The 27,282-nt window shown below is 34.7% G+C and overlaps 3 protein-coding genes across 9 annotated transcripts in view; 1 reads left to right on the top strand and 2 right to left on the bottom strand.

Moving 5' to 3' along the window:
• Positions 1-282: 282 nt before the first annotated feature.
• Positions 283-5,706, bottom strand: LOC130805977 (protein CNGC15b). Its single transcript, XM_057670846.1, has 6 exons — positions 4,909-5,706; positions 3,692-3,904; positions 2,405-2,697; positions 2,193-2,304; positions 1,859-2,095; positions 283-1,676 (listed from the first exon to the last, which is right to left on the bottom strand). Exons 1-6 carry the CDS (start codon positions 5,476-5,478, stop codon positions 975-977), a joined length of 2,127 nt encoding a protein of 708 aa, XP_057526829.1. The 5' UTR covers positions 5,479-5,706; the 3' UTR covers positions 283-974.
• Positions 5,707-6,922: 1,216 nt separating this feature from the next.
• On the bottom strand, positions 6,923-16,610 carry LOC130805978 (receptor-like serine/threonine-protein kinase NCRK). 7 transcript variants are annotated; one of them, XM_057670849.1, is made up of 12 exons: positions 16,362-16,610; positions 13,988-14,179; positions 13,706-13,812; positions 13,128-13,219; positions 12,072-12,182; positions 11,582-11,689; positions 10,579-10,821; positions 10,170-10,411; positions 9,770-10,060; positions 9,102-9,338; positions 8,204-8,431; positions 6,925-7,887 (listed from the first exon to the last, which is right to left on the bottom strand). In XM_057670849.1, the coding sequence occupies exons 4-12, from the start codon at positions 13,195-13,197 to the stop codon at positions 7,570-7,572; spliced, it is 1,848 nt and encodes a 615-aa protein (XP_057526832.1). In that variant the 5' UTR covers positions 13,198-13,219; positions 13,706-13,812; positions 13,988-14,179; positions 16,362-16,610; the 3' UTR covers positions 6,925-7,569. The 7 variants fall into 7 exon arrangements, with proteins under 7 accessions (XP_057526836.1, XP_057526832.1, XP_057526834.1 ...); XM_057670851.1 differs by lacking the exon at positions 13,988-14,179 and adding an exon at positions 15,621-15,804; XM_057670852.1 differs by lacking the exon at positions 13,988-14,179 and adding an exon at positions 15,112-15,139 and having other exon boundaries at positions 16,362-16,605.
• A 5,979-nt stretch (positions 16,611-22,589) lies between these two features.
• LOC130805979 (E3 ubiquitin-protein ligase WAV3) overlaps positions 22,590-27,282 on the top strand; it is a 6,122-nt gene continuing 1,429 nt past the window's right edge. Inside the window, exons 1-2 of the mRNA XM_057670854.1 lie at positions 22,590-23,144; positions 26,379-27,282. The exon at positions 26,379-27,282 is cut by the window's right edge and continues 1,429 nt beyond it. Of these exons, the coding sequence (XP_057526837.1) occupies positions 22,896-23,144; positions 26,379-27,282 (1,153 nt within the window). The 5' untranslated portion in view covers positions 22,590-22,895. The remainder of the gene's footprint in view (positions 23,145-26,378) is intronic.

Here is a 27,282-nt window from a genome sequence, read left to right on the forward strand (position 1 = left end):
TAGTTCTTCAAAGATGTGAATCGGTAACGAATTAAAGATAACCATTATACGCATGTTGAATCAACTCAACTATTAATTTTCCACTAATTCAATCAAATGACCCGGCACTAAATTCATTGGATAATGTGATTTAAGCAGAAGTGTTCAAAACACACTCGACGACTCTATATTTTCCCGACTTTTTAACCAAATCCGTCTTGTTCGACTTCAAAATGAATTAAAAGTTATATAAAATCAATATAAATAGAAATTGAACCAAACCGAAATATTTGACTCAAAATTAACCCAATAATCCGAATAAACACCTTTAGATTTAATTCTAGTCGTGTGAGTAATAGCCGACCAATAAAGATGTTACATTAAATGAAGTATAAGTTGGCTTATAAAATAAACTAGAGTTTCAATGCATCTCATTAATTAGCCAAGCTTAGGAAGTAGACATCTACAGCTAAGTCAGCCGACTACCTGTGAACTCTGTCCATCCCCATCACCCCCTTTCATTAAAATTACAGCTAATTGCCAGTCCATATTTTATTTATTTACTTTTTGATTTTAATGTACTCTAGTCTGATTGTTATATATTGTGTAAAAAAATATTACTCTCAGTCATAAGTATGATAGAAAGAATTTTATATTTTTCTTATAAAATGTACAAATGAAACTTATGACCTGAAAAATAATATTTGTTCTTCAACCATTTTTTTAAATAGCAACACTTGAAACTCCTAGAATTCTCCAAAAATTATTGGAAAATTTCAAAATTTCCTTGTAGTTTCAAGTTTGTAATCACAAGTTTTAATTAACTTGCTATATTTAAATATTAAATTGGTTATCTAAAATAGAATTATGTTACGATTTCAATGCAAATTACACAAATAACAATTAGATTAATTTCACGAAATATTCGGAGATCTTTTAATGTATCAAAGGGAGTGTATATTTGGGGTATGGAGAAGAAGAATGAACATATATAATTAGTCCTCATCAACAGAAAAATCGGGTTCCGCTGGCTTTTGCAATGAAGCAATACTCGAATCTAAAGTCGAAAGTTTGTTAGCAGGCTTGCGTTTACTAGTTGCTAGTTTCTTAACATACATTGATTGTATGTGTGTCGATCCAACGACATCATAATCTGCGCTATCTAAGTGTTGTGGATGAGATTCGGACATGAAAATGAGTTCCTGGGGTTTAGTTTCGATAGAATTCCTACGTCTTATGTGTCTGCGCCATGCTGCCTGTATAAAACAAGCAGCCCAGAGTCTCCAATGATGCGAGTAGAATCGAAATTTGTGTCTGAGTTGCTTGCTGTGCAGCTTCCTGAACTGTGCAGCCACAAATTTTAAGTCATCGGCTTTAAGAGCAAAGGCTTCCACTTCCGAGATGGCCTTAACTGTACGAGTCGATGAAGGAAGGATTACACAAGGTCGAGGATCAAGAGCCCACGTAAGAAGCTCCTCCCCACAAAAATCCCCTGCCCCTATCTTGCACGAATTGAAGAACCCTGTTCGACCACCATTTGTCGTGTACGAATCTAACACCCCTCGGATTATGAACAACATCTCATTTACCGGGTCTCCTTCCCTTACTAGGAACGTTCCTTCTGTGCATAATGCTGGCTTTAGCCTCTCACATATCGCGTCTAACATCCTCTCTTCCATTTGATCAAATAACGGAACCTGTCACAAAACCCTTTTAGTACTCCCATCATCATCATCATCATCATCATCTTATCCAGTGTATTCCGCTCATAGAAACTATGATCAGGGTCTAGGGAGGGAAGGAAGGCGAAAACTCATACCTATAAAGGAGAGTGTGGCCAAAGAGTCCCTCGTCTCGAGACAGAAAAACCTTTACTTACCCTTCGGACTAAATCAAGACAAAGATGACGTTTGATATCCCTACGCAGATCCATAGGAAGCCCTTTTAGTAGACTTTCCTCATCCACTCCTCGCGTAGCCACCCATTTGTACTGATCGTATCTCCTAACAGACTGTTTCAGTTCTGGAGGTAACTGCCTGTGATGCATCCATTGTTCTGTATCAGTTCTCCTGATCCTCCATTCTTCTAGTCGAACTGTCGTTGATTGCAAATATGTCTACAAATACACCCACAAAACCATATCACCACAATCTCATACACACTAATCAATCAAACAAAACCATCTCGTACAAAAAGCATAAGCTATTGCTAACCTGCATGTTTCCGATGAGGAGCGCAAACAAAACCAGTCCGAGGGTGGCCACAATAATTGCGAAAACTATTTCCCCGACATGGGTGCTTGCTAAAAGACCCTGCCCAAGAGAACTGCACAATGCACATAGTGATGCTGAAATGCTTTAAACCATACACATTTACGATCAAACCAGCCAACAGTCATTTGCCAAACAGATTCATTATGTAGTACCTCAAATTTTTGAGACCCCACCAAAGGCAATAGAAGTATTTGTTGAAGAAGGGTGAGGAAGTAATGATAGAAGACACAGCCTCTCCATAAATACCAAAAGGATAATTGCTTAGGTTAGGATTACATAATTCTGTGATATTGCTGTTTTTAAACCAGCTATCTCTTCCTGCATCCTTAACTCTCTTACAATCAAAGAAGTTGTATTGACATGTCTGACTCTCTAGGCTGCAGGTGTGCTTCCAACATGCTTCTTGTCGTTCGATTGATAAAAGGTACCAACAAGCTCCTAAAACCTAACCAAATCATAAACAACACATCAAATCGACTAACTCGATACAATGCAAAGGCTTAATCCCAACAACAACGTCATGCAAAAGAAAATATACTACTTTGAAACTCAAGAACAACCTCTTTGTTTTCAAACACTAAAGTTATACTACTTTGAAGCAATTATTATCTTAAAAATTTATATTTTAAAGGTATAACATTAGTAAAATAAGTTTACAATAAGAAACAAATACCAGAAATTCTGACTGAAAGACCAGTATTTTGTTGTGTACTGAAAATTTTATATTTTAACAAGCATGCACAACTGAAATCTAGGCATTATAAACACAACTATATCATATAATGAGAACCCTAATAATTGGTTGATCAAGATCAGATTTTTCACTATCATTATGTTCTGTCAAATAATTGTCCTAATCCTTATTCAACAATAGAAAAATAGAGATCAATCATATATAACAAACAACTATTATTATCAACTTAGAGCAATTCAATTAATGACGAATCCAGGATACTGATATAAGATGGGCCCAGCACTCATCTCTGCACGAATATTAATATGATTTTTGGGTTTCGTATTCACTCTTGTGATAGGGTTTTTGGGTTTGATTCTCACGACCTATAAGAAGGATCTAACAATTTTCTTCCCTTTCCCTCTTGTCTGTCAAGGATTCTCCTTATCCCAATAAAATATTGACATGTATCGAGAAAAAAACAACTGTTATTTTTCTGTATTATATATTACACAATTCAATATTAATAGGGTTTTCGGCCAAGGAAGGCTGCGAACAAGATTCACCTTGTTATTAAATATTAAACCGTATTCATCCTTATGATAGGGGTTTCGGGTTTGATTCTCACGATCAATAAGAAGGATCTATCAATCTTCCCTTCTCCTCTTGTCTGTCGGAAATTCTCCTTATTCCGAATAAAATATTGAATTATATCAAGAAAAAAAACAATTAAAATGACAAAAAAAGATTTTTGGAACATTCTTACATGGCTTGCCATGATGAAGAGCATGAGATTGTAAGCTGCACCAGCCCAAGCAGTCTCAGTAACCACTCCAGTAGTCTTTACAATTTGGGATGACAAAGGAAATATTAAAAATAATCTTGGGATGTATTGAAATATTAGAATAAATCTCAATACATTTTTTGTGTTCATCATCATTGATCCTTCTAAATTTGGAATTACTCCCCATATCAACACCTATACCAAAACATTCACAAATTGTTAATATTTTAATAATCATACTTATTTGACATTTTAATTGTGAAAATAAAAAATTTATTGTATTATCTAGATCTTAATCTTTAATTGAATAAAAACATACCAGCTAGTCTCTTAAGAGACCGTTTCTTTGAGAGACGTATCTCAAACTCAGCCCGTTAAAGATTAATGTTTACTTATCGTATTCTTAATGACCACTTACATTATACTTAACCTTTACTTACCGTATCCTTTTTGTTTACTTTTAATATCTTAAATGTCTACTTATAATATTTTATAAAATATATAATAGATCGACGCAATTAAAGATACAATAATTTATGAAAATATACTTTTTCCGTGCCTTTTGGTTGACACACTAATTTTAAAATGCTTTCACATCGTCTTTTGAAGTTATACCAACCGCCAAACTCAATAAAAAGGGACAAAATTCATTACAAATTAAGACAAATTTTAAAAAATGCCAATAAATCCGAAAAAAATGCAATTATTTAATTTGTTTGAATGAATTCAAATAAAATTCAATAACTCATAGTAATTTCGTTATAAATCACATACATACATTTGTAAAAACGGTCTCATTTTATTCCTTAACTAGACTTAATAAGAAGTGTTTGATTTGGTAGAAAATATTTAGCCTTGTTTTATATGTTTGATAAAAAAATATTTACAGTCAACAAAACTTTTTTTCCTCTTATCAAACAAAACAACAATTTTTTTTAAAATTTTTTCAAAAAAAAATGAGCTTTTTAAACGTTGTATAACAATTTTAAAGTGATGAAACTCATAGTTAAAAGGTGTTTAAAGTAAACCCGGCAACTCCATATTTATCCGACTTTGTAAGTGATCTCGACTTAGTTCGACTTTAAAATGCATTTAAAATTAACTAAAAATCAATACAAGACTTCATTATGAACAGACCCGAAATCAATCCAGTAACCCAAATAAACACCTTAACTCGTAGTAAGAATAGAAAAAAATACCTGAGGAAGAGGCAGAGCAGAAAGAAAGTCAATGAAAAAGCTACTCATAAAATATCGAATAGCGATCTTATTAGGATTGACTACAAGTTCCCCCCTTCCGAAAACTCGAGAAGATGGTGCAATATAAGCCGTACGAAACTTATAATAAATCTGCACAATATAAAAAACATCTGCTAATGATCTAATTACAGTTAATATAATCTCCAAATGAAGCTCAATTTCTATACACATAATCTCAGATTTTACTGCTGGTAAGAAAAAGAAAAGTGGGTCTACAAATAATGATAATAAACATGCTATTAAAAATATTTTATTCCATCTATTTATAGATTTTCCTCTAGGATCATATATTTTTTTCTTCGCTTTTCCATAATCTTCTGAGAAAACCCTCGATAACACTCGTGTGGGTAATAATGATAACGATGTTGTCATTGATATCGATGATGATGATGATGATGATGATGATGATGATGTGATTGATTGATCATGTCTTGGGTATTTTTCTTGGGAAGATATTTTAGTTCCATCAATGGTGAATGTAACTGATTTTGATTTTTGAAATGATGCCATTGATGGATGGATGAATGTATTTTTTTTTTTTTAATTTGTTTTGAGAAAAAAAGAAAAGGGAGAAAATGGATACATTGAAGGAGGAATTAAAGAGGAAGAAAATGAAAAAATGATATGGGAAGTAAAATAATGTGAGTGTATTATAATAAGAACTAATGGGTTAGTTTAAACAAGGGTCATGTGAGAAGTAGATGAAATAATGTGAAGTATGGAAAGTCTTTGTTTTCTACCCAATTGGGAAAATAAAGGAAAATCTAAAGGTTGAAGTTTTCTTGTTTGGACTTTTGTGCGGGAGAAAGTTTCAAAGTCAAACTTTAGATTTTAATGGTTATGGAATTTAAGTTCGTGTCTGTTTATATTATAATTTAGGTTAATTCAGATAAGAAAGAACATGAATTTAACGTTTCTGCTAGTGTTGGTGAGCTGGAAATTAAACTCATATTAGATGAGTAAAAGGAAAAGACTTTAACCGTTTATTTAATCACTACAACAAAATCTTTTTTAAATTAAAAACTCTTTTAATGTTGAATTTTTTAACACATAAAATAGAATAATAATAGTTAAATGGGTTCATAATGGAGTTGCTGAGCTGATTACAAGCAAGGAAATACATAAATTAGTCTTTTATGTAGGTGGTGAGAATTGAATCTATATCAGATGGGTAAAAGAGAAAGCCTTCATTAGGTTTTTGTTTAAAAAACTCTTTAAATGTTGAATTTGTGTAACATATAAAATAGAAAAATAATAGCCGAATTGGTTCAACACATAAAGTAAATTTTCGGTCCACTTTGATTAGTATATTGAATTTGCCCCAATAAGTAATAACGTTTCTTTATTCGTGAGAAAGATTCAAAGTCAATAGTTATCTCCAAAAGGGTGTAGTCTTGAACAACACAAGTGTATGAATAGTTTTTAATTAGGTTCTGATTTCTAATTAGTTGTTAATTCTTATTTGCTAATCTTGATTAGTTGTACTATTACGTTGGAGATTAGTGTTGACTTAATGATTGACTTGTGTGTTAACTGTACAAGAATGAGTCTAAAGTTAAGTCAAGGAATCAACCAAAATGAGTGTTAACAAGGTCAAAGGAGCGTAGACTTTTTGGTTAGTTCTAACCAGAATTACTGACCCTTAGTTTAAGTTGGATCGAGTTATGTTAGGTGTCCGACCGTACAAGATCTCTGTATTAAGTAATCTATATATTAATTTATAATATTTTTGTTTTAGTTTGATTACAAGCTTAAAATTTGTTGAATGCAAATAAACAACGCTTGAAAATTATTGTGTATTTTTAATCTGTCGCTAAATTCCTACTTAATAATTTAATATATTATTTATTTATTTTAAAATCAAGGTAAAAATCAAATTAACTAAAAGTACGAAATAAATTGTCCTATTTTTTTATTTGAATAAGTCTTTTCAAATGTCTACTTTCTATTTTAGGTGATTTTTTTACCATTTTACTCATTCTACTCTACCTTTTGCTCTTGTATACCCTTACAATTCCCGCCTTTTATTTAAAAAGACCATTACCCATAATTTTTGTGCCCATACAAATGGGACAATTAGGTAGCACAGGAGGGAGTATAATTTAACACAATCAACGTTAATATATAACCGAATTTAACTCTACTTTAATTGAACTAAAATCAAGCCGATAATTGATCTAAGTATTTTAAATCTAACCAAAATTAAGAGGATAACTTCCCCTTAAAAATGCTGATAAATAAAACTTGGTAACTTAACAATATACAGGCGAATTTATGTCCAAAGTCCACAAAGTTTTTACCATACGAACTTGTATCGGATGCTTGTATGGTGTGTACATTGTGAGTTTCTAATTATAACAATGCCGACTGCCAAAGTCTTACTCCCGATAATATGGAGTCAGCTACATGAACCAAACGTATCTCGTATTTACTTCATTGTCTTGGCAGAGAAGATAGGGAAACCTCGAGAGTGAAAACCCGAAAGCTGTATAACTTACACTTGCTAGAAATGTGATCCTCATTGATAAATTACTATCTGGATCGTAGTCTGGACGAGAAAAACCGTGTTGGGTAACTGCTCGGCACCCTAGAACTCGAAGATCACTGATTTCCCATACAGAATGATTCTAATCGAGGCTCTGTCAAGTCCACTGTCTCATCATCACCATTGGTAATGCGGCTTTTATTTGACGTTAGATAAAGCATACTGTCAACATACTGAACAGACGCGAGATTGACTGCCTTCCCAATACTATCACCCAAGAGAGTGCGCTCAATGTCGGAAGAAAATGAACATCGAGATGACCATCTACTTGGACACATTTGCTTGAGCTCGTCAGAGTCTACGATAACTTCAACTTGGTTGGAAGACTTCTCGGTTACTGGTTGTTCACTTTTCATGCTGCGAGAGGACAAGTTCTGCAAGAGAAGAGACTTAATAGAATCAATAGAAGCCAACCAAGTGAAATGTCTATTAAGCTTTGAATTGAATGTCTAAGTGAAAACATGGGAGATCGACTTTTTAAATTATTATTAAAGGGTAGGCCGAGGGAAAGGGGAGGACTAGTTGAGAATCGAACCCAAGGCCTTTACTGGAAAGTGGTATTGGCTCTCAAACTGAGACAAGACCAGATACTTTGGAAGAGCGACGTGAACAAATATCAATGATGAAGCACAACACAAACAGTATACTTTTGATTGGATGTCTTGTAAAAGAAAAAACATTAGTGTCAACCTGAAATAAATTGATGGGATATCTTCTTCGCCTTGACACATTTGGAACAATAGTTGAGAGGATCTGCACAACTTCACTCATGCTTGGTCGGGCTTCAGGGTCCAAAAGCAAGCACTCTTTCGCTAAATAAGCCATTATTTGCATCTCTTCTTCGGGAAATTGTCCATCTAATCTTGGGTCAGGCAATTCTGATATAACACGCCTGCTATTTTGAAGTCGAGGAGCAGCCTACAGCATGAACAGAAAAAAGGTCATTTATCATTGTATGCTCATTTGAGCATCTCTTATTTACGTGAAGATGCAAATTTCAAACATAGTGCAAAATCAAGATTATATCCTACGGCATCGTAAAGTTTTTCGAAAAATCAAACCGATAAATCCCATGTTGTAAGAGGTGTAAAAAAACCGCAATTTCGGGAAGCTTCGAGGAATATCTCTTGCTTTCAACTGATATTTGGTGTTATGACAACCGCATCATTATAATTACCGCTTCACAATGTTGTTACCGTGATCGCACCCATTACCACATTTTTGCACTATAGCTTCAGATGATGTTTAATAGCAATAGTCAATCGAAAATAACCTCCTTGTTATCACCAGCAAAGGTAAAACGACATACATTCGATTTCTTCAAAACCCCTCCTAAGTGGGACCCACCTAATGACATTGGGTTAGTTTTCAATTTCAACTGTATGTTTGTCAGTTTGGTTCAAGTACTAATCAGGAAGCAAAGGGCAACTAGACCTCTGCCAAAAGTTCATCTTTGCTTACTTTTCATTGTAAAGATTGAGATGAGTACTCAGCTCAACCAGAAATTAGCTAAATGGCTAGATGAAAGACGGTTCACATTAACTAAATAAAATCTCGCTATTGAATCAGATAAGACGTGATTTCATACCCATATAACAAGGCTTTCATCTCCCTTGTCAGATACATTGAAAATTGGAGTTCGACCGGTTATCAGCTCAAGAAGAACAACTCCAAAACTGAAAACATCAGATTTAATTGAACCTTTTCCAACAATTGCATATTCTGGTGCAAAGTAGCCAAAGGTTCCCTGTATTCTTTCAGGAGAAGAGGAACAGCTAGGTAAACCATCAGTGCTTAAGCATTTCGCCATACCGAGATCAGTTACCTGCAAATTTGCAATAATAACTTCAATATATGATAACTTTAATATATGATATAACTTATCATTTCATCCAAACTTAAAAAGCCTTATTATGCTTTAAATTTTAATAAATAGAAAATAATTATGTTTATGATTGCCAGGTCTGGCATTCATTCATTCAATTTTTTTCAACTTGAGAGTCAATTGGAAACAAAATCTTTATTATTTCCAGGGTAAGGTTGCTTACATGCGACCCTTAGAATGACATTAGTCAATGCAATGTTGTAGCGTAATTTATCTTGTACCCACTTCATGTTTCTTGCTTATGGTACCGTATGAAGAAACAAAACTGGTGCAGTGGTGCAACATTTGTTAATAGTCAAGTTCTCTACAGTTTTATTTGATGGTGCACAAGTGAAGTTTAAAGAAAACAACTTGTCAGGAAAAATTCTTACTTTCGCTTTCCAATTTTCGTCCAAAAGAATATTAGTCGATTTGACATCTCTATGCAAAATTCTTGGGGCAGCAGCTTCATGAAGATATTCCAACCCTCTAGCCGCTCCAAGGGCAATTGCAACACGAGTATCCCAATTCAAATGCTTTTGACCATCCAGAGAATCTCTCAGATTACCATTTGGCAAATATTCGAAAACAAGAAGTCTCTCGTTTTGTTTGCTCAACGATAAGGAGCAGTACCCTAGTAAAGGCACAATATGACAATGGTGTAGTCTTGATATGATCTCAACCTGAGCAAGTATAATTCAAATTAACATGTGGCTAAAACCGAAACAAACATGCCAGGCTACTAATCATGGATAAGGCATTAGGAAGATTCGAAAATAGGTAAGCATATACCTCCTTAAAAAATTCAGAGTCAGAATCCAGTCCTTTGGAAGTCTGGAGTCGTTTCACAGCCACAGTTTGACCATCTTTGAGAAGACCACGATATACATAGCTGCATCCCCCAACTCCAATTAAATTAGCATCCGAAAATTTGTTGGTTGCTTGCTCCAGCTCTGTATATGAAAAATGGGCAACTGTGCCATGAATTATTCTCATTTTTCTTCTGAACAGCAGGGAAACAATGCCACAGAACCCTGTAAGTACAGCACAAGATGAAGTGATCAGGAACCTAGTAGACCCTTGTGTGGCATATGTCAAGACAAAACAAACATTTACATTCTTTAAGATTTCGCAAACGTTATGTACTTCTCATCGAATGATAAGATTATAAGTTCTAAACAAAGAACATCGTGCACTATACCCTCATTGCTTTTGCAAGAAGACTGGGAAAAATATTTGTCTCTTATCAGGTCAGTTGTACTGTTCAGGCTAGATCCTCTGTCAGACAAGGTATTTGGTTGCTGAAACTTGTCTCTTCGGTAAAAGTAGCAGACAACAAATGCAATAAATGCAAATGTAACGAGCACCAAACATATGACGAGAATGATTATTATATTACTCGTATATATGTGCTTGCTTGTAGCCGGAGGACTAGTAAGAACTCCTGTTATAAAGAAAAAGCAATAGCTTTAGTAAGCAGCAAAACATTTGAACCTTTCTAAAGACTTTTGGCTAACAGATTTCCGCATAAAATTAAAGGAGTAAGCATAATACGCCTCACTAAGAAACACAGGTATGAGTGAAGTTAAAGATTCAAATGTGAAAGTCAAAATTAAAAGCTGGAAGAATTGACAACAATTAGTCCCAGATATAATTCTAAATTGATAGCTTAAAAATCACTATCCAACGTTTAGATTTTATAACGAAAACCCATTCTAACTACGAAAAATGGTTAACACATGCATCATGCATACACACATCTTTCTCTCAGTATAGATGTAGTTGATGCATATGATTCAAATTCTACTTCCTCTGTTTTTCTTTGCGTGGTATTTGGTTGTGTCAATATAAAAATTAATACTAGTCGAATGTGTATCTTTCAAACAATGCCAATGCTTTAAAATGGTTGCAACTTCAATTTTAATGGGTTAGCTGGTAAGAAGTGGTGGGCACATATTGTAAATGTCAACAAACAGGGGTCATGCAATGGATTTACATTGAATAGACTTGATAATTTTAACAAGAGCAAGCCATGCGACAAAGGTAGTAAAGACTACATATAAATTTAGCTCAATATAAGAATGAGGAACGTCTTAACATGTAATTTATATTAATGGGTTGAATATAAATACAATCTAATACCAAAATGTTGCCAATTGTAGTAGCAACCATTTAAGCAGAGATACATATAGTTATAAACTTACCGGATGTGCAATTACAGGCTGTAAAGCAGCTAGTGTTTTGATCATTTGCTGCAAGCCGAGGCAATTGACCACTATCACAGGAACATGTCCAAGAATTTCCTGTAGATCCTACAGTTATTACAGCAAACAAATCCGAAAAGAGGACTAATTAATAACATTGAAGTTTGGGCATAGGCTATATCACAATACATGCAGCAGACGAGATATGTTTACATCCAAACTAATAGTAAGGCTCTTAAGACTCTTGTATAAAATAGACTTCTAAAGAGAATATTTAATAGATGGTTGGATAAGCCACAGTAAATTTACAAGTTTCCGACTCTTGAATGTCCATCCATAGCGGCGCAAGCTTTCAATATGGCAAAGATAACATTTGACAATGCCGTTTATAAGAAACAAGTACGTTTAACCAGCCCATTTTATGTGTTGTTTAGTCTTAATTTTCATGATACCAATGATACACAACAATGCACATCAGAAGCTAACGTACCAGGTTGGCAATCACAAGATGCGGAGCAGTTAGCTACATCGATGGAACTCTGTGTTTCTTTATAAGAACATAAGCAAGTCCACTTAGTTCCAGATGAATTTGAAACCTGTTCTGCAAACATATAGAAAAGAAACTCAGGTTTTCTTCTTTTTCTCGTTCCACTAATCAACTTTTAATTCCATCTGGTTTCACTTTTTAGCTAGTTTGATGGAAATTCATTAGAATTACAGCTGAACTAGTGGAATTTAAAATCTCTAAACAATTCCGAAAGGAGATAATCACATGTCATTATTAAGAAATATTAAATAGCATGAGCCAACAACAAATACGACAATGACGAGCCTTATGTGCCAAACGATTGGGGCCGCTTACATGAATCAATATATAAGTTTTAGTGGTTGTCCACATTAATTCTTTTTCATTCAGTGATCGATTTTCATATTCATGTCTTCCTGGTCACATGAGCCAAAAAGAATAAAGAAAAAGCCTCTCAGCCAGGACAGAACTAAATGTTTTTATAAAAGAGGCAAATTGGTCATTTAAGTTTTTAAAGTTAGTCAAGTTAACAATTTTTCCAACATTTTCAAAATGTGCAACATTTTTATATCATTTTTTAAACATAATTTGAAACTTGGGGAGACCGAGGCTCCTGCCAGCCCCCATGATGTTCTGCCTCTGCTCTAAGCTAAGGTTCTGAAAATTGCACTGAACCAAGCAATCACTCGCAAGTTGCAATCCTACTGTGAACAGAACTACATGATGGCAAGCAAACAACATGAAACATCCCACTTATGACACAGCAGCCTCACTGAAATTCCAGCAAGGCTGGGTAGAACAATTTGACTTGTAAAGACAAAAAAAAACAGTTGCTAATATGATCATTGAGGTGCAAAGGTACAGTCTGAGACAGTAAATTACTAATAGAAAGCACAATGTATTCCGATCATCTCAACTAAGTCCAAACCATAATGAAACTAGAATGACACCATAACAATATACTATTAGGTGCCATGACTTTATAAATAGATAATACAACGTTATTTGATAGGTACTAACCACATGTTATTTGTTGAATCCAGATCAAGAACAAGAGAAATGGATAAATGCTTTGCAGCTGGAGCTTCATCTTTATCTATAGTTGAATAGAACTGCAAAAGAAGGAGAGGCTATTAAGTTCATCATCCAACAAGCCAAACAGACATTTCTGTGTTATTCTATACTAGATGTATGTAGCTATTTAACAGCAAGCAAGCAAAGCATCAAATATAACTGAAGATATGCCTTGCAATGTGTTAAGCTTTAGAGGCAAATAAAGACAAACCAGCAAAGCAGAAAACTTATAAAATTAAGTGTTACACCAACCTTTCTACAGTTTTAAGTTAAAAAGAACATGATTACTTTAAAAAGCAAAGCATCTTTACAATTTCAATGATTTACTAGTAGAATTAGAAAGAAAACATAGTACTTCATCCGTCCCAAAGACGTGTTCCTGTTTAATAAAAAATGACTCGTATGAATAAAAAGGTGGAACATATCTCTGATAGAATAAAAAAGTGATCTGTATGATTGTTTAAGCAGTGAAAACCCAGAAACAAAGAAGAAACTGCTGAAACGGAAGAAAGCTCTGCACATACCTTCACAAAAAGTAAGGTTGGGACATCAGGAGCATATCTTAAACATCAAATGCTCCCAGCAACCAAATCTGTCGAAGAATTGTCTTCAAAATCAGCTATATATGCCTCTGTGGTTGATAGCACACAAATTAGCCAAAAATTTGGTGTAAGATGAAAAGAGTAGCTTAAATTACATTTTAAGTGTATCTCCTAACAAGATCAGCTTTGGAGTTTTCAAAACGCCAAGCCATTACACAAATCAGATTCGAGAAGTAAAAAAAAAAAGTCAAGGTCCTATCTTACATATTTGAGAGTCAAACAAGAATCAACCGAACCCATGGTTGGCCAACAATCTATCTGACATCTCATTTCAAAATTTTTCACCTTCTACAGAAACAAATACTTCCGCAGCTACTCAGCTAATTGATGCTTGATTAGAAGCCATGCTTCATTTTCAAAACTCAAATACTCCTATACATATCTACCTAAATACTCCTATAAAACAACCACCAACGACCAGTATTAATCTAAAATACCCGATATCTTCATAACAGATTTACAGATTCATCACTAATTGCATCATGCTCATTCAAAATGATCAACAACTCATACGTTGCAGATCAAGCTTTCAAGAAAAAGAATAAAAAACCTCATATATACTAAATAGTATACACTGTGAAGTGTGAACTGTCCATTATGCTTAGATATATTACCTTAGAAGATTTATCCCTACGAATACTAGGAACACAAACAGAAGTATGCAACAATGAACATAGTCAGCAATGTAAGTCTTATCATCAGCCTACAAAAATTTACCGACTTTCATCCTCAACACTCAACAAAGTACATTCTACTACCGAAACCCAAACCAACATTGCTAGTACAAGAGCAAAAGACAAGATTTCCACGTTAAGGCATCAAATATATGGAAAAGGAAATTGATGGATTATACACAGTATAATAGAAATCCATCATTCCAAACATTGCCAAAGCTAATCTTTTGCATAGAAGAAAGCGACTTCTCAACCATTACAAGAATATCATATATAAATTCTATAAAATATCAATAAAGATTAAAGATAATGACAATTGTTATTATTGTGCTTCCCATGATTCTAGCTAAGTCTTCAAAATCCCTGTACATAAAATATTAATAGTATATGCTTTTATTATTCACCCACATCAAATGCATAGTCAACATTCAATTAATAATTCAGTCATATTTCAAATTTAAATGCACCAAAAAAAAAAGAAAAGAAAAATGGTGCACGGTTTTTCATCACTCCTTTGAACTCCTACTACTTGGCTTTAAAGTTATAAATACACACGCGCTAAGTCATGAAAAAAGACGTGTAAATAATAAATGATAATGATTCCTCAACATCTTAAACAATTAATAAGAAATAATTAATGCTAAATGAAATCACCATGTTCACTGCTCCACCAGCTCAATATCTGAATAACCGACAGAAATATTCAAATTAAAAATATTTCAAGGGATGTAAATCAAAGACTATATAATATAACATATAAACCATCAGCTTAAGCCTTGGAATTTTGATACCATGAACAAAACTAACTAAAAGTTTTAAGATGATAGTTGGATCATATGCTTTATATTCTACCAATAATTTTAGCATGTGAAAGGTGTCTAACCGTGCACGCACTCCTAATTTAAAGGACCTCAGGTATTAGTTCAAACAAGTTAATTGGCTTTTGTTTATTTAAATGTTATTGGCCTCAAATTTTCTAAAAAAAATGTAATAAATAAGTCTCAACAATTATTGTGTATGTTAGTCAAAAAAAGTAGAACTATGTTAATTGTTACTTACAAACGTATACCCATGTCAAATATTTATACATGTGAAGTATAGATTTTAACTATTTTGTTAAAGGTATAAATTTTGATTTTAATTAAAGTGATCAAATATTCTACCTATTTTCGAGTGTCAAGATTCGACACGGGTAAGAATACCCCATGTTGTATAAATACCTACTATCAAGTATCAGCTTGACCATTTTGTGGAAATTGTGAGTTTGAGCTAAATTGAAGTGTTCAAATGTTATATCTCAGCAAATGAGGTTTTGAACAGGTTCAACATAATCGAGAGTATATGACTCTGAAAAATTAAAAGCATTAATATTATTAGTTACATAGTAAAACATGTTAAGTATTTAAAATATAAAATTGTTAGAAAATATAATTTTTAAAATTACATGCAACTTAAAAGAATTTATCGATTTCATTCCGCCTTTGCATGTAAGTTCGATTGTCAAGATTCAATACGGTTAACATAACAAGTAAAGAGCGTGAGCAATAGACATTTAGACTCTACTTCTCCATATCTTTTCAAGATTCTGGTACGTGATATAAAACTCTATAACATAATTTTTTTTTAAGTATAGTATCAATTCTTATGGTCTACTAATTTATTGACTAAACTTCTTTCCATTCCCTGTCGTCCAGCTTAACTTATTGCCTGAGCATATATACCCTAAATGTTTTAAGAACAATTCATTCCAAATTTTGTCATTTTTCTATAAATTATGATCAATACTATTAATATTAATGCATATTTCTAATGTAAGAATACAGTGCATTTCCAGCATAATTATAGACTAAATTCGAAAATCTGATATTGAAAAATCAAAATTAGGACGAAAAATCAAGAATTACCTGAGCTACTGAACTTTTCCCTGAGAATCAAACGACGGAAATCTAATCATAAAAGTAAGATAGATTGAATTGTGAATAATTGTCGATAAATCAGTAAAGGGTTTATGAAGATGATGATGAAGTTTGTTGAGTAGAATGAGAGAGAAGAAAAGGGAAGAGTGAAGAAAACTGTAGTAGAAACGGGCATGAAAATAGGACAGGAATGACGCCATAGCAACGGTTCAATCGAGAGGTCCCCACTACCTAAATTCAGTTTTCACTCCCAAATGAACATTGAAATAAATGCCCAATTTCGAGTTTGACGAAAATAAGCCACGCTATAGATGGTATCACTATGTTGGCTTAACAAATGTTGTTAGTCATCTCGCCCATTAAAATTGCTACGTATTAATCACAAATGTGATATAACAATTTGATTAGAATAGAAAGGTAAGTGTTCTTTTGTTTAGTCTAAGTCTCATCGAATCGATTTCGATTCACGTGTAATGAGTTAGGTCAAAATCGAACTTTGTGGTAAATATCGGGTTTAAAGTCAGGTTCGATTATGCATAGTAGGGTAAATGTCGTATCAACTATGTTTTGAACACCTATACTTGAAACTACAGAAGAGAAAATTATTATTTTGAGGCGGGTTTGGCTTTCATAGTTCATTAAACTAAATAAAGATGTAATATGTTACAATATTCTCTGAAGGAAGTCTTATATGCGGTCATCCTATATTTATAACATGGTAAATGGGTCAGCCCACTATGCGATTAGTTCTGAAAATTTGAAAAGGATAAAACAAATTTTCAAAAAAAATGAACATAATAAACAACTTTCAACTTTATTCTAAATATAAGCATGAAATTCCCAAGCCTGAGGTTTGGGGCTTTTCGCAGTTAGTAACTGCGAACAGGTCAAAAAAGACAAAATAGCTATTCGCCAGTTTTGATAACTGCGAACAGCCCCTTTACTTAATTTTTTTTTCCTAATTATTGAGTTGTTATTTGTTGTATTTGCATTAGAGACATTAGAATAAGTAATTACAAGTCAATGTATGTTTCAGGCGGAATGATTCATCGCTAAAACTCCAAACATTCGTAAGTCAAAGCTTGGAGGCTATGATAAAGTAAATAAACATATATATATATATATATATATATATATATATATATATATATATATATATATATATATATACATATATATATATATATATATATATATATATATATATATATATATATATAACAAAATATATACAAATGTTTGAAATATAGAACTAAATAAACATATATATATATATATATATATATATATATATATATATATAGTCGATCCAAATACACAAAAGCGAAATGTTAACGCTTACGACCCTCATCTACCCTATCCAACTGAGTTGGTCTCCTACGCCTCCTATGGTAGTAAGAGGCGTTCGGGTGTCGCTCTGGCAGGGGAGGGGACTGGTACTGTGATGGCTGTGATGGGCCAGCCTGCGAGGTCCTCGCAACGTCAACGGGGTATGAAAGGTCCATCTCCTCCAAATAATAGTCATAAGCAGGAGATGAGACGTGCGTATGGGCGGTAGCCGGTGAGGACTCTGCAGCGATTTCCGATATGAAGTGTTGGAACTGCGTGCTGACGAGCATGCCTTGCGCAATCTCCCTCACCGGCTCCTCATGGCTGTACCGCATCACTGCTGCTGCATCTTGTGCCTGCAATGAATATTTCGTTAATGTAATATTATATTATGTAATCGGCAACTAAATCATTTAAATGCAAATAAAGACTTACAAATTGGGTCATCGTAGGCGTAGCAGGTGCGTAATATGCTGCTGCGATGATGCCACGTGATGTCATCCATCGGCGAGTGATGGAGAGGAACCACGGCATGTAGTCTGGTGTAGTAGGTGCGCCATGAACATCGATCGGCGCACCTTAGGCCAGGTCTACGATCTCAACGAGCGATGTGGCACCTGTTGATCTCCACCCAGTTTTTCGTACCCTGATTTTTGCGCGAAATCAGGTGCAACTCGGGTTCAGTGTCACAAGGCGGTGGAATGCCCTGTATCAACCCATATTGGTGCAGTACGCACTCAGATAGATGTACTTCGACAATGTCAAAGCATATGAGTGGCACAGAAGCCCTCCACACACCTGAATGAACCCCGAGTGCTCGGGTACAGCTGTGTAGGCTTCCGCAGTGTACGGGTCCCACAAAAACTAAAATACATGTTATGAAAATGTAAGTGATGTGTTATTTAAATTGCACTAATGTTAATGAGTACTAAAATATTTACCTGGTTGAGTCGTAACAGGTCTAATTGATCTCGATGGAATCCGAGATCGGTCCCGGTGTGCTTGCGTGTCCAACATGCAAAATTTCACCTTAAACCATACGCAGCATCTGGTGGGGGTTGTTGCGGAGGAGCAACATCACCACGACCAACGGTTCCTGTAAGGTTGGCCAATAAAAATATGCTCCCACGCCCACAGCTGAAGATTGAAAATCTAATTAGTATATAATTCAACAAATGCGGTTTAGAATTAAATGTTTATTACCTGTAATATGACTAGTGGTCCTGCAATTTTCCTGACGTTCTTATGAGCAGCATCACATAACCTCCGTACAAGTATCCTAGGGCTGCGGAGCCCCAGCTATACTCGGCGATGTGCTCCCAGGGGTACTTAAGTAAAGTCAAGTATAGGAGCTGTATCTGGTTGTTTGTTTTTTCGGCAAACAACACAACTTCTATCAAATATAAGAGGTACGCCTTAGCGTACCTCGAAATGGTGCCTTCATCAGCATCTTCGTGGAGATGCGAGAAGGTTTGAACTAACCATGTGCACCGCAAATCGCTCCCCCTGATCACTTCCGCTAGAGGGCGCTCTCCCAATATGCGATGCACCATGTCACGCCAGCTTGATAGCTGGCGTCCGGCTGTACACACGACATGTCCCTCGATGGGAAGCCGCGTTAGTAAGGCTACATCAAGCAGTGTGATGGTAGCTTCACCTAGAGGTAGATGAAATGTGTGTGTCTCCTGATGCCATCTCTCGACCAGTGCTGTGATAATAGCACGGTCAACTCTGCCGTATGCAACGAGGTGGAAGTCATACAACCTCGTGAGCTACAGGTATGAGATGACCCTTTTATCGATCACCCATAGAACGTTTAAAGGCCCAAAAGACACGTTGGAAGGTCCTAATATTAGGTCTCACATATACACCCGTGTCAGTGTCCTCCTTAAAATACCACTCAAGTACTAAGCCCGGGTTGGAATGTTGCAAAGTTTCTAAAAAGCGTGGAAGGAGTGAGTAAGAACCTTCCCAAGTCCCGTATATGGGCAACAAGGTTTGTTGCTTAGCACACCACACTCGCTTATAATTCACATCCACACCAAAACGAACTTTAACCATTTGCCGTACGATAGATACCTTAATGGATGGGTCTTTAGCAATACAATTTCTAATGACATTGTTGATGACAGAAGATGTCAAGTGAATGTGTCCAGCCGAAACAGTGTCACTACCCAAAACACAAGACCCATGCTTACCCTTATACGTAACAATACGCCATGAAGATAAATATGAATCAAACGCAGCCCAAAGTCTCCACGAACAGCCCCGCTTACACTTCAAGGTAAGAACAGTTTGGTTTGCAGTCTCCGTTCTATACTCCACATTTCTACAAATATGATAGACTCTGATAGCTTCCAACAACGCTTTCTTGCTATCAAACATCATACCCTTCTCCAACTCTCCGACTTCGGTGTAAGTTGTATCACAAGCCTAAGTCCTCCATGAGTTTTCCTCCTCATACTCATCTAGAGGTGGACATAGGGTATAAGGTATAGGAGGAATGATTGTAAGAATGTTGCCTAGAGTCATGTCATTTGCTAGCGCATCCTCATCGACATCCAAATCGTCCTCAGAAGGATCTTGAATGAGCTCATTACTCTCATTTCCATCATCCCAAGGTCCCATCTCAGCAGTTTCTCCTAAATTAACCATTGAATCAATTGGAACTTGATTCGTAGGGGGTTGAGAAAAAGTACAAGATGCGGAAGAACGAAAGGATCAGGAGTTTCCTGAGTTGATATAGGCATAGGGGTAGGAGTATGATTAGAAGCAACTACATTCCCTAATGGTACTTCTTCTACGTATAACTCCAAAGAAGGAATTTGGGTGGACTTTGAATGCTCCCACATAGCATCTATAGCCTCATCATCCTCAACAGGAAAGGCAAGCAATTCTCCACTCATGTCATATTTAAAGCTTATATTTACGGTACTTCTAGTGGGGTCTAATCCAATCTTAGAACATATAAAACGTTTAAACTGGTTCAAATCCATGTTCGAGTTGCATGCAAACAACCTACGTCTTCCCCCAACATAATGAACTTTGCCACTACTTTCTCGAATAGAACCATTCTAAAAACATACTATAGTGACTCGAAATGATGTCATTTTCTACATTAATACAAACAAAATCAACATCATCATCAACTTCATGCCCATACAAGTACATTATATTCATTTGATTATAATCTTTTTTGGTCTAAAAATTATTAAAGTTCATAATGTAACTAAGTTCATACATATATAATACACATAAAATCCAAATAATAAATCAATTAATAAGTTCATAAATGATATTTCTAATATCAACATCAACATCAACATTTCTAATAATATTATCAACATTGAATTCAACTAATTCAATAAGCTCATCAACAACAATACTTCCAAAAATAACATAAAGCTATAAAAACAATTAAAAATTACGTTGAATAGTTATAGATAATTAAGAAGAGTCTTGATTTAAGAACTAGTAACCTACATTTGAAAAAATAAGCAAATTTGATTAAAACCCTAAAAAATTACATATATACTAAAAAAACGCAAACAAGTTTACCTTTGAGCAAGCTAGAGTATCCCAGACTAATTTTGAAGTGCCAAATTGAAAGTGGAATGCAAGAACTGATGGATTGAATCTATGGTTTTAGAGAGAGAATGTCGAATGATGAGGTAGGGTTTTGAGAATTGGGGAAAATGGGAAAATAGGAAGTTGATCTGCGTATTTATGGATCATTTTGTTCGCCGTTAGTAATTGCGAACAGGTCCAAACCTCAGGTGTGGGAATGTCACGCTTAGTTTTGGAATAAAATTGAAATTTGTATTATTTTGTTCATTTTTTTGATAAATTGGATTAAACATTTCAAATTTTCATTAGTTCTAAGGCTTATGTGATCATATTTATATGATTACTTTTAACGCTTATGTGATCACTTTTAAAGCATATGTGATTACTTTTTAGACCTATGTGATCATTTTTGATTTACTGTGTGATTACTTTTAAAGCTTATGTGGTTATTTTTAAAGCATACGTGATCACTTTTAAAGCATATAAAATCACTTTGATATTATAAATACTTACTTTTAAAGCATATATGATCACATTTTAGATCTATGTGATTACTTTTAAGGCCTATGTAATCAGTTTTAAGACATATGTAATCATTTTTAATTTTCAAGTCCACCATCACCACCACCTCAAAACACAATCTTCATAAGTTTTAAAAGTGATTACATAAGCCTAAAAAGTAATCACATATGATTTTAAAAGTGATCACATAATAATATAAAAAATAAGCACATACGCTTTAAATATAATGAGGTAAACCTTTTAAAAAGTAATCACATATAAAATTGCATCCTAATTTTAAGATTGTCGAAACATAAATAGTATATTCTCTCCATCCCTTAAAACCAACAATTTTAGTTTTTCATTTTTAAGCTTTCACAACCCCAAAACTTAAACCCAACCATACCACCTCTTCAATTATAATTTTTTATAACATATATCTCATAAACACCAACTTTTTGGTTACCCTTAAATATCCTCTTAATCTCAAGTCTCAACTATTTGGTCAACAAACTATTTTTAATTAGCTTAGAAAACATTTATCAAACTTTTTTTACTGTTTAACTAACTACAAAACTAAAAGCTAAAAGTCAATCAACATACCAATTACGAACCACAAAAGTGATTTGCCAAACTAATCCACTCCAATTTTTTTTGTAATTGACCACTAACCCCATAATCTCATTTGATTAATTAAAGGAAAAGTGTAATAAACAAAGCTAATTAGTAATTTTAATAATAATAATTAGTAATAATTATAATAATAATAATACTTATTCGTAATTACATTGGGTTTTGAGCTACCCCAATCCCATCATTCCCCTAACTTGCTTTAAACAATTTTTGAATTAATTTATTAATATTAATATAAATATTCCACTCCATATTCTTTATTTCTCCTTTCTTTTTCTCCCTCTCCCTTCCTCTCCAAAGTCAAAAATTCCAAAATCCACATCTCTCTTTCATGGCCGCCATACCAACACCATACCTTTCAACCTTCCCTTCCGTTCCCCATAAAGCTTAAATCTATTCATCAATGGCGTCTCAATAATTCTTCCTCTAAATCTGATCTCCGTATTTCCCTCCTTTTGTTCTCTCCCTAGTTTCCTCCGCCATCGTTCAAGAATGGGAAGCAAATGGAGAAAAGCCAAGGTAGCTTTGGGTTGTATTCAACTTCCTCGTACCCTTGATGAAGATCTTTCATCTTCTTCTGCTGCAATCCTTACCACCCGTTATGATGCTGGTCGATTATCGGACGGTGCGGCGTTGTCGTCCACCGTTCTCTCTCCTACGGATTGTCGCCCTTCATCTGTGACGCCTACTCCTTCTTCTTCTGGTCTTCGATTATCTAGAACCTCCTCCAAATCTTCAAAGGTTCGTTTTTTTCTCTGGGTATTCATCAACTTTTATTCTTTCTTATGTTTCTCAGTAATTAATTGAATATTTAGCTATTTTTTGTAGTTATGTATGAATTTATGGCATGAATTCGGCTTATGCCAAATATTAGAGCAAGTTCTACCCTAAATGTCTCCCGTGAATCAAAATACGGGTATAGATGGGCCGAACAATCATCTTAGACTTGTATTGAACCTTCTTATATATTATTATATGGTACACAATTCAATATTATAATATTAAGTGTTGTTTAAGTGTTGTTGATCAAATGACATGTTATGAGTTATGACCTGAACATGTCATACACAGTCCCAAGCCTAGATTCATTTTGTTTGCGTGTACTTGTAAAAACGCTCATCCTAGATAATGAATTCTAAACACTAATTGAGTTGGAAATATGTTAATTAGAATAATTTGGGTATTTTTATGATTGTTTTATTTATAAATATGGTAATTTATTGTTAATATTGGGTAAATTTATGTAGTAGGAATTTTTTTGATAAAAGTTTGATGATGGGATATACTGTGAAGGAATCTGAATAGTGGGGGAAAGATGGGGACTTTATTGTTGTGGGTATATGTCAAGTGGTGAGTGGATTGTAGGGGTAATGGTGAGAAAGAGGGGTGAAATGGTATTACTTTAGGGACCATTGCTCTTTGGCTCACTTCTAAAAGGAAAACAACAGTGTTGTAAGGAGTATCATAATTGATAATTGATAATTCAACTTTACTTCCCTCAAGGGAAAGTGGTTTGCATGGTCAGCAGCAATAAACATTCATTTTTTGATCCCTCCTTTTTATGTATTTTACCCATTTAGAGAAAGAGCCTGTTGACTGTGAGTTTTTTTTATTTATTTTATTTTTTTTTATTTTTTACACCATAGATGAGATGAGGAGCCTGTTGGCAATAGTGCAGAAATACGGTTTGGTCACGGTAAGTTCGGTAACAGTTGCGACTATACAGGGCCGGTAAGCTGGGCCTACGCCTAGGGCCCACCTAAAATACACAATAATGCCTTTGCCAAGGATTGGACTCGGGGCCCTTGTGAGGCTGATGGGCACAAAGACCACCTTGGCGGGAGATGTCATTGTGTCTAAATTGTGTCGATGTATATTTCGGTTGTGGACTTGTGGTGAGCTCAAAAACCTTTATGACGTTTGCAGTATGTTTGTTCACCATTGCTTGTGAGATGAGATGAACTGATGGAGAGCCTGTTGACCATTGATTTTGAAGTTTTTTTTTACCATGAATGAGATGAGCCCACCATCTAAAAGTTGACAATGGGATGATAGATGTAAATTAAATAATTTAAAAGATGGGAAAAAAAACAGTAGTACTACTACACCACCTCTATCCCTCATGATTTTCCTCTTCTTTTGATGGGTGGGGTTATCCAATGTTTGCCTTGAACGCTTCATTATTACTGGTAGTGAGAGATTGTTGCTTCCTCACTTTTGCTTTTCTTTACAAAAAGTCTCCTCCTCCACTTGACCTTGTTTCTTAATTCCAACTATATCCTTCATCCTTCTGGCAGCCTAACATTGACTTTTATTTTATGTTTTTTTTCCTTGGGAATACAATTAGATTCATTATCAAGTTTTTAGATGCTTGCTTATGTTGTTATACTTAGACATTTTCTTTTGACTGGTTGTTGATTTTTGACCACCTCTTTAGGTGTAGTAGCTTATTAATTTTTTCTCTTTTGATATATTAATAATTTGCAATTTTATTGGGGGAAGGTTTTATTTACTAATTTATAATTATTAAATGATTTGATGACTATAGCATAAGATATCTCATTATAAGTATGCCAAATTTTTAGCGTTTGTGACAACAATAATGACAAAACCTTAATCCCAACGCAACAATGTAGTTCCACTACATGAATCAAAGCTAATCAACATCGCACTAAAAGTATTAAATTTAATTTGACTCTATCTAATACCAATCCACAATTAAGAAAATCATTATTAATGATTATCTACATATATTTTTCTTCTTTTATTCCTATCCTATTGGAATTGAAAATATTTTGCATGTTACTTGAGAGTGAATAAATTAAGATAAAGAAAAGGAATAATTGAATATTTGAATGTTACCAAATTTAATATCAATTGTGTGATAGATTTGTCATGTAAGTTCTTTTTGTTTCATATTTTAAATTTTAGGTTATTTTAGTAAAATGTATTGATAAATGTTGGGGGATATATTGGGTGCGCACATTTCTCCTTGCCCTCTCTATAGAGGGGGCATGAGTATGATGTGTCCATTACCCTCCTCCCCTCCCGGACCCTATCTTGTGCGGAATATTAGATTGATGACTATGACTATAACTATTGATAGCGAACTTTTCTTTTTCTCATTTGGCTACATCATATTTATATGTCAAATTTTGTTGGCAGCCGTTTTAATATATCTCTATTTTTGACTTGTGAACATGGGTATTATCGAAAAGTTAAAATTCAACTTGATGTATAGTTGGGCTGTTGTTTTTGTTAATGTTTACTGTTTTGATTAGTCCTTTTGGAATTATGCCTGTTGTTTAATTTAATTGAGTCAGGGGTCGATGTCCATCACTCTTAAATATAGTACAAAGTTGTCAAATCTATTAATTGTTTTGCCTGTAAGCTAAGGAGTGGGTAGGTAATTCTTTTGTCATTTTCTGTTCTTAATTTATCTTACTATAACTGGCCATTTGGTTATCAATACTATTTGGCAGTAATGAGAATGATTTGTAAAGTAAATTCTCATAATATGTATCATGTCATTCCTATGGTAATAAAAGTTTGATCAGTAATTGGTATAGGATTATTCTTTTAATTGGTATATGGGCTTGGGGAGGAAGGGAAGGATAATGGACCCAATATACTTTGCCTTTCAGTAGATCATATAGAAGGAAATCAAGCACTCAGTTCTTCTTCCTCTCCCCATTTTGTGCATCATTTCTTTCTGAACTCATAACTAGTGACGATTTTCAGAAGTCTGTATTCCTTCGATGCATCGAGGAAAAAGAGACTCCCTCATCTTTAGGTTAATGGATCTTGTTTAACCCGCTCCAAAATTTCTAATATGAATAGCTCTTAGTTGATGAGCATCAATTAGGACTTTAGGAGCTTGTTTCTTTCTTAAGGCGTTCTCAATTGAAACGTTTTGCCTTGTTTATGAGCAAATTTGAGTTTTACTTAACGCCTTTTAATGTTTCACTACTGCAGAAAACTTGTGCAATATGCCTGAACACTGTGACCCCTGGTCAGGGCCATGCTATTTTTACCGCTGAGTGCTCGCATACATTCCATTTTAACTGCATCACCTCCAATGTAAAGCATGGAAATCGAATTTGCCCAGTTTGCCGAGCAAACTGGAGAGAAATTCCCTTCCAAGGACAGAATTCCGAAGTTGTTCGTGGAAAGCTGAGAGCCAACTCAGTTAATTGGAACAGAGATAGACCGTTTGTGCAGGTTCCTCATCCTCAACCAGACTATAATCAGAACATTTCACCCACATATCGTGTTCACGAACCTGCTATGTTCGATGATGATGACCTCATAGAGGAGCTTGACACATTTCAAGAACAATCTGACTCTGATGTTTCTGAAGATAACTCTATCAAAAAAATCGAGATAAGAACATGCCCCGAAGTTTCTTCAATTGCCAAGTCAGCGTCTTACGACAACTTCACAGTTCTGATACACCTGAAGGCTCCTGTTGCAAAACTCAGCAATCATGGTCACAACTCGCCGTCACTGTCTCAAATTTCCCGGGCCCCAGTTGACCTGGTCACTGTACTAGATGTGAGTGGTAGCATGGCAGGTACAAAGCTTGCATTACTCAAGCGAGCCATGGGATTTGTGATACAACACCTTGGTCCTCACGATAGGCTCTCAGTTATTGTGTTTTCTGCTTCTGCACGCCGACTCTTTCCTCTTCGACGTATGACCGACACTGGCAGACATCAGGCTCTTCAAGCTATTAATGCCCTGTCTTCTAATGGGGGAACTAATATAGCTGAAGGTCTTAAAAAGGGTGCCAAAGTAATGTTAGAACGGACGTACAAGAACCCGGTTAGCAGTATTATCCTCTTATCTGATGGACAGGACACATATACTGTTAATGGCC

The sequence above is a fragment of the Amaranthus tricolor genome, chromosome 2 (genome assembly GCF_026212465.1).
Source record: "Amaranthus tricolor cultivar Red isolate AtriRed21 chromosome 2, ASM2621246v1, whole genome shotgun sequence".
NCBI lineage: Eukaryota > Viridiplantae > Streptophyta > Magnoliopsida > Caryophyllales > Amaranthaceae > Amaranthus > Amaranthus tricolor.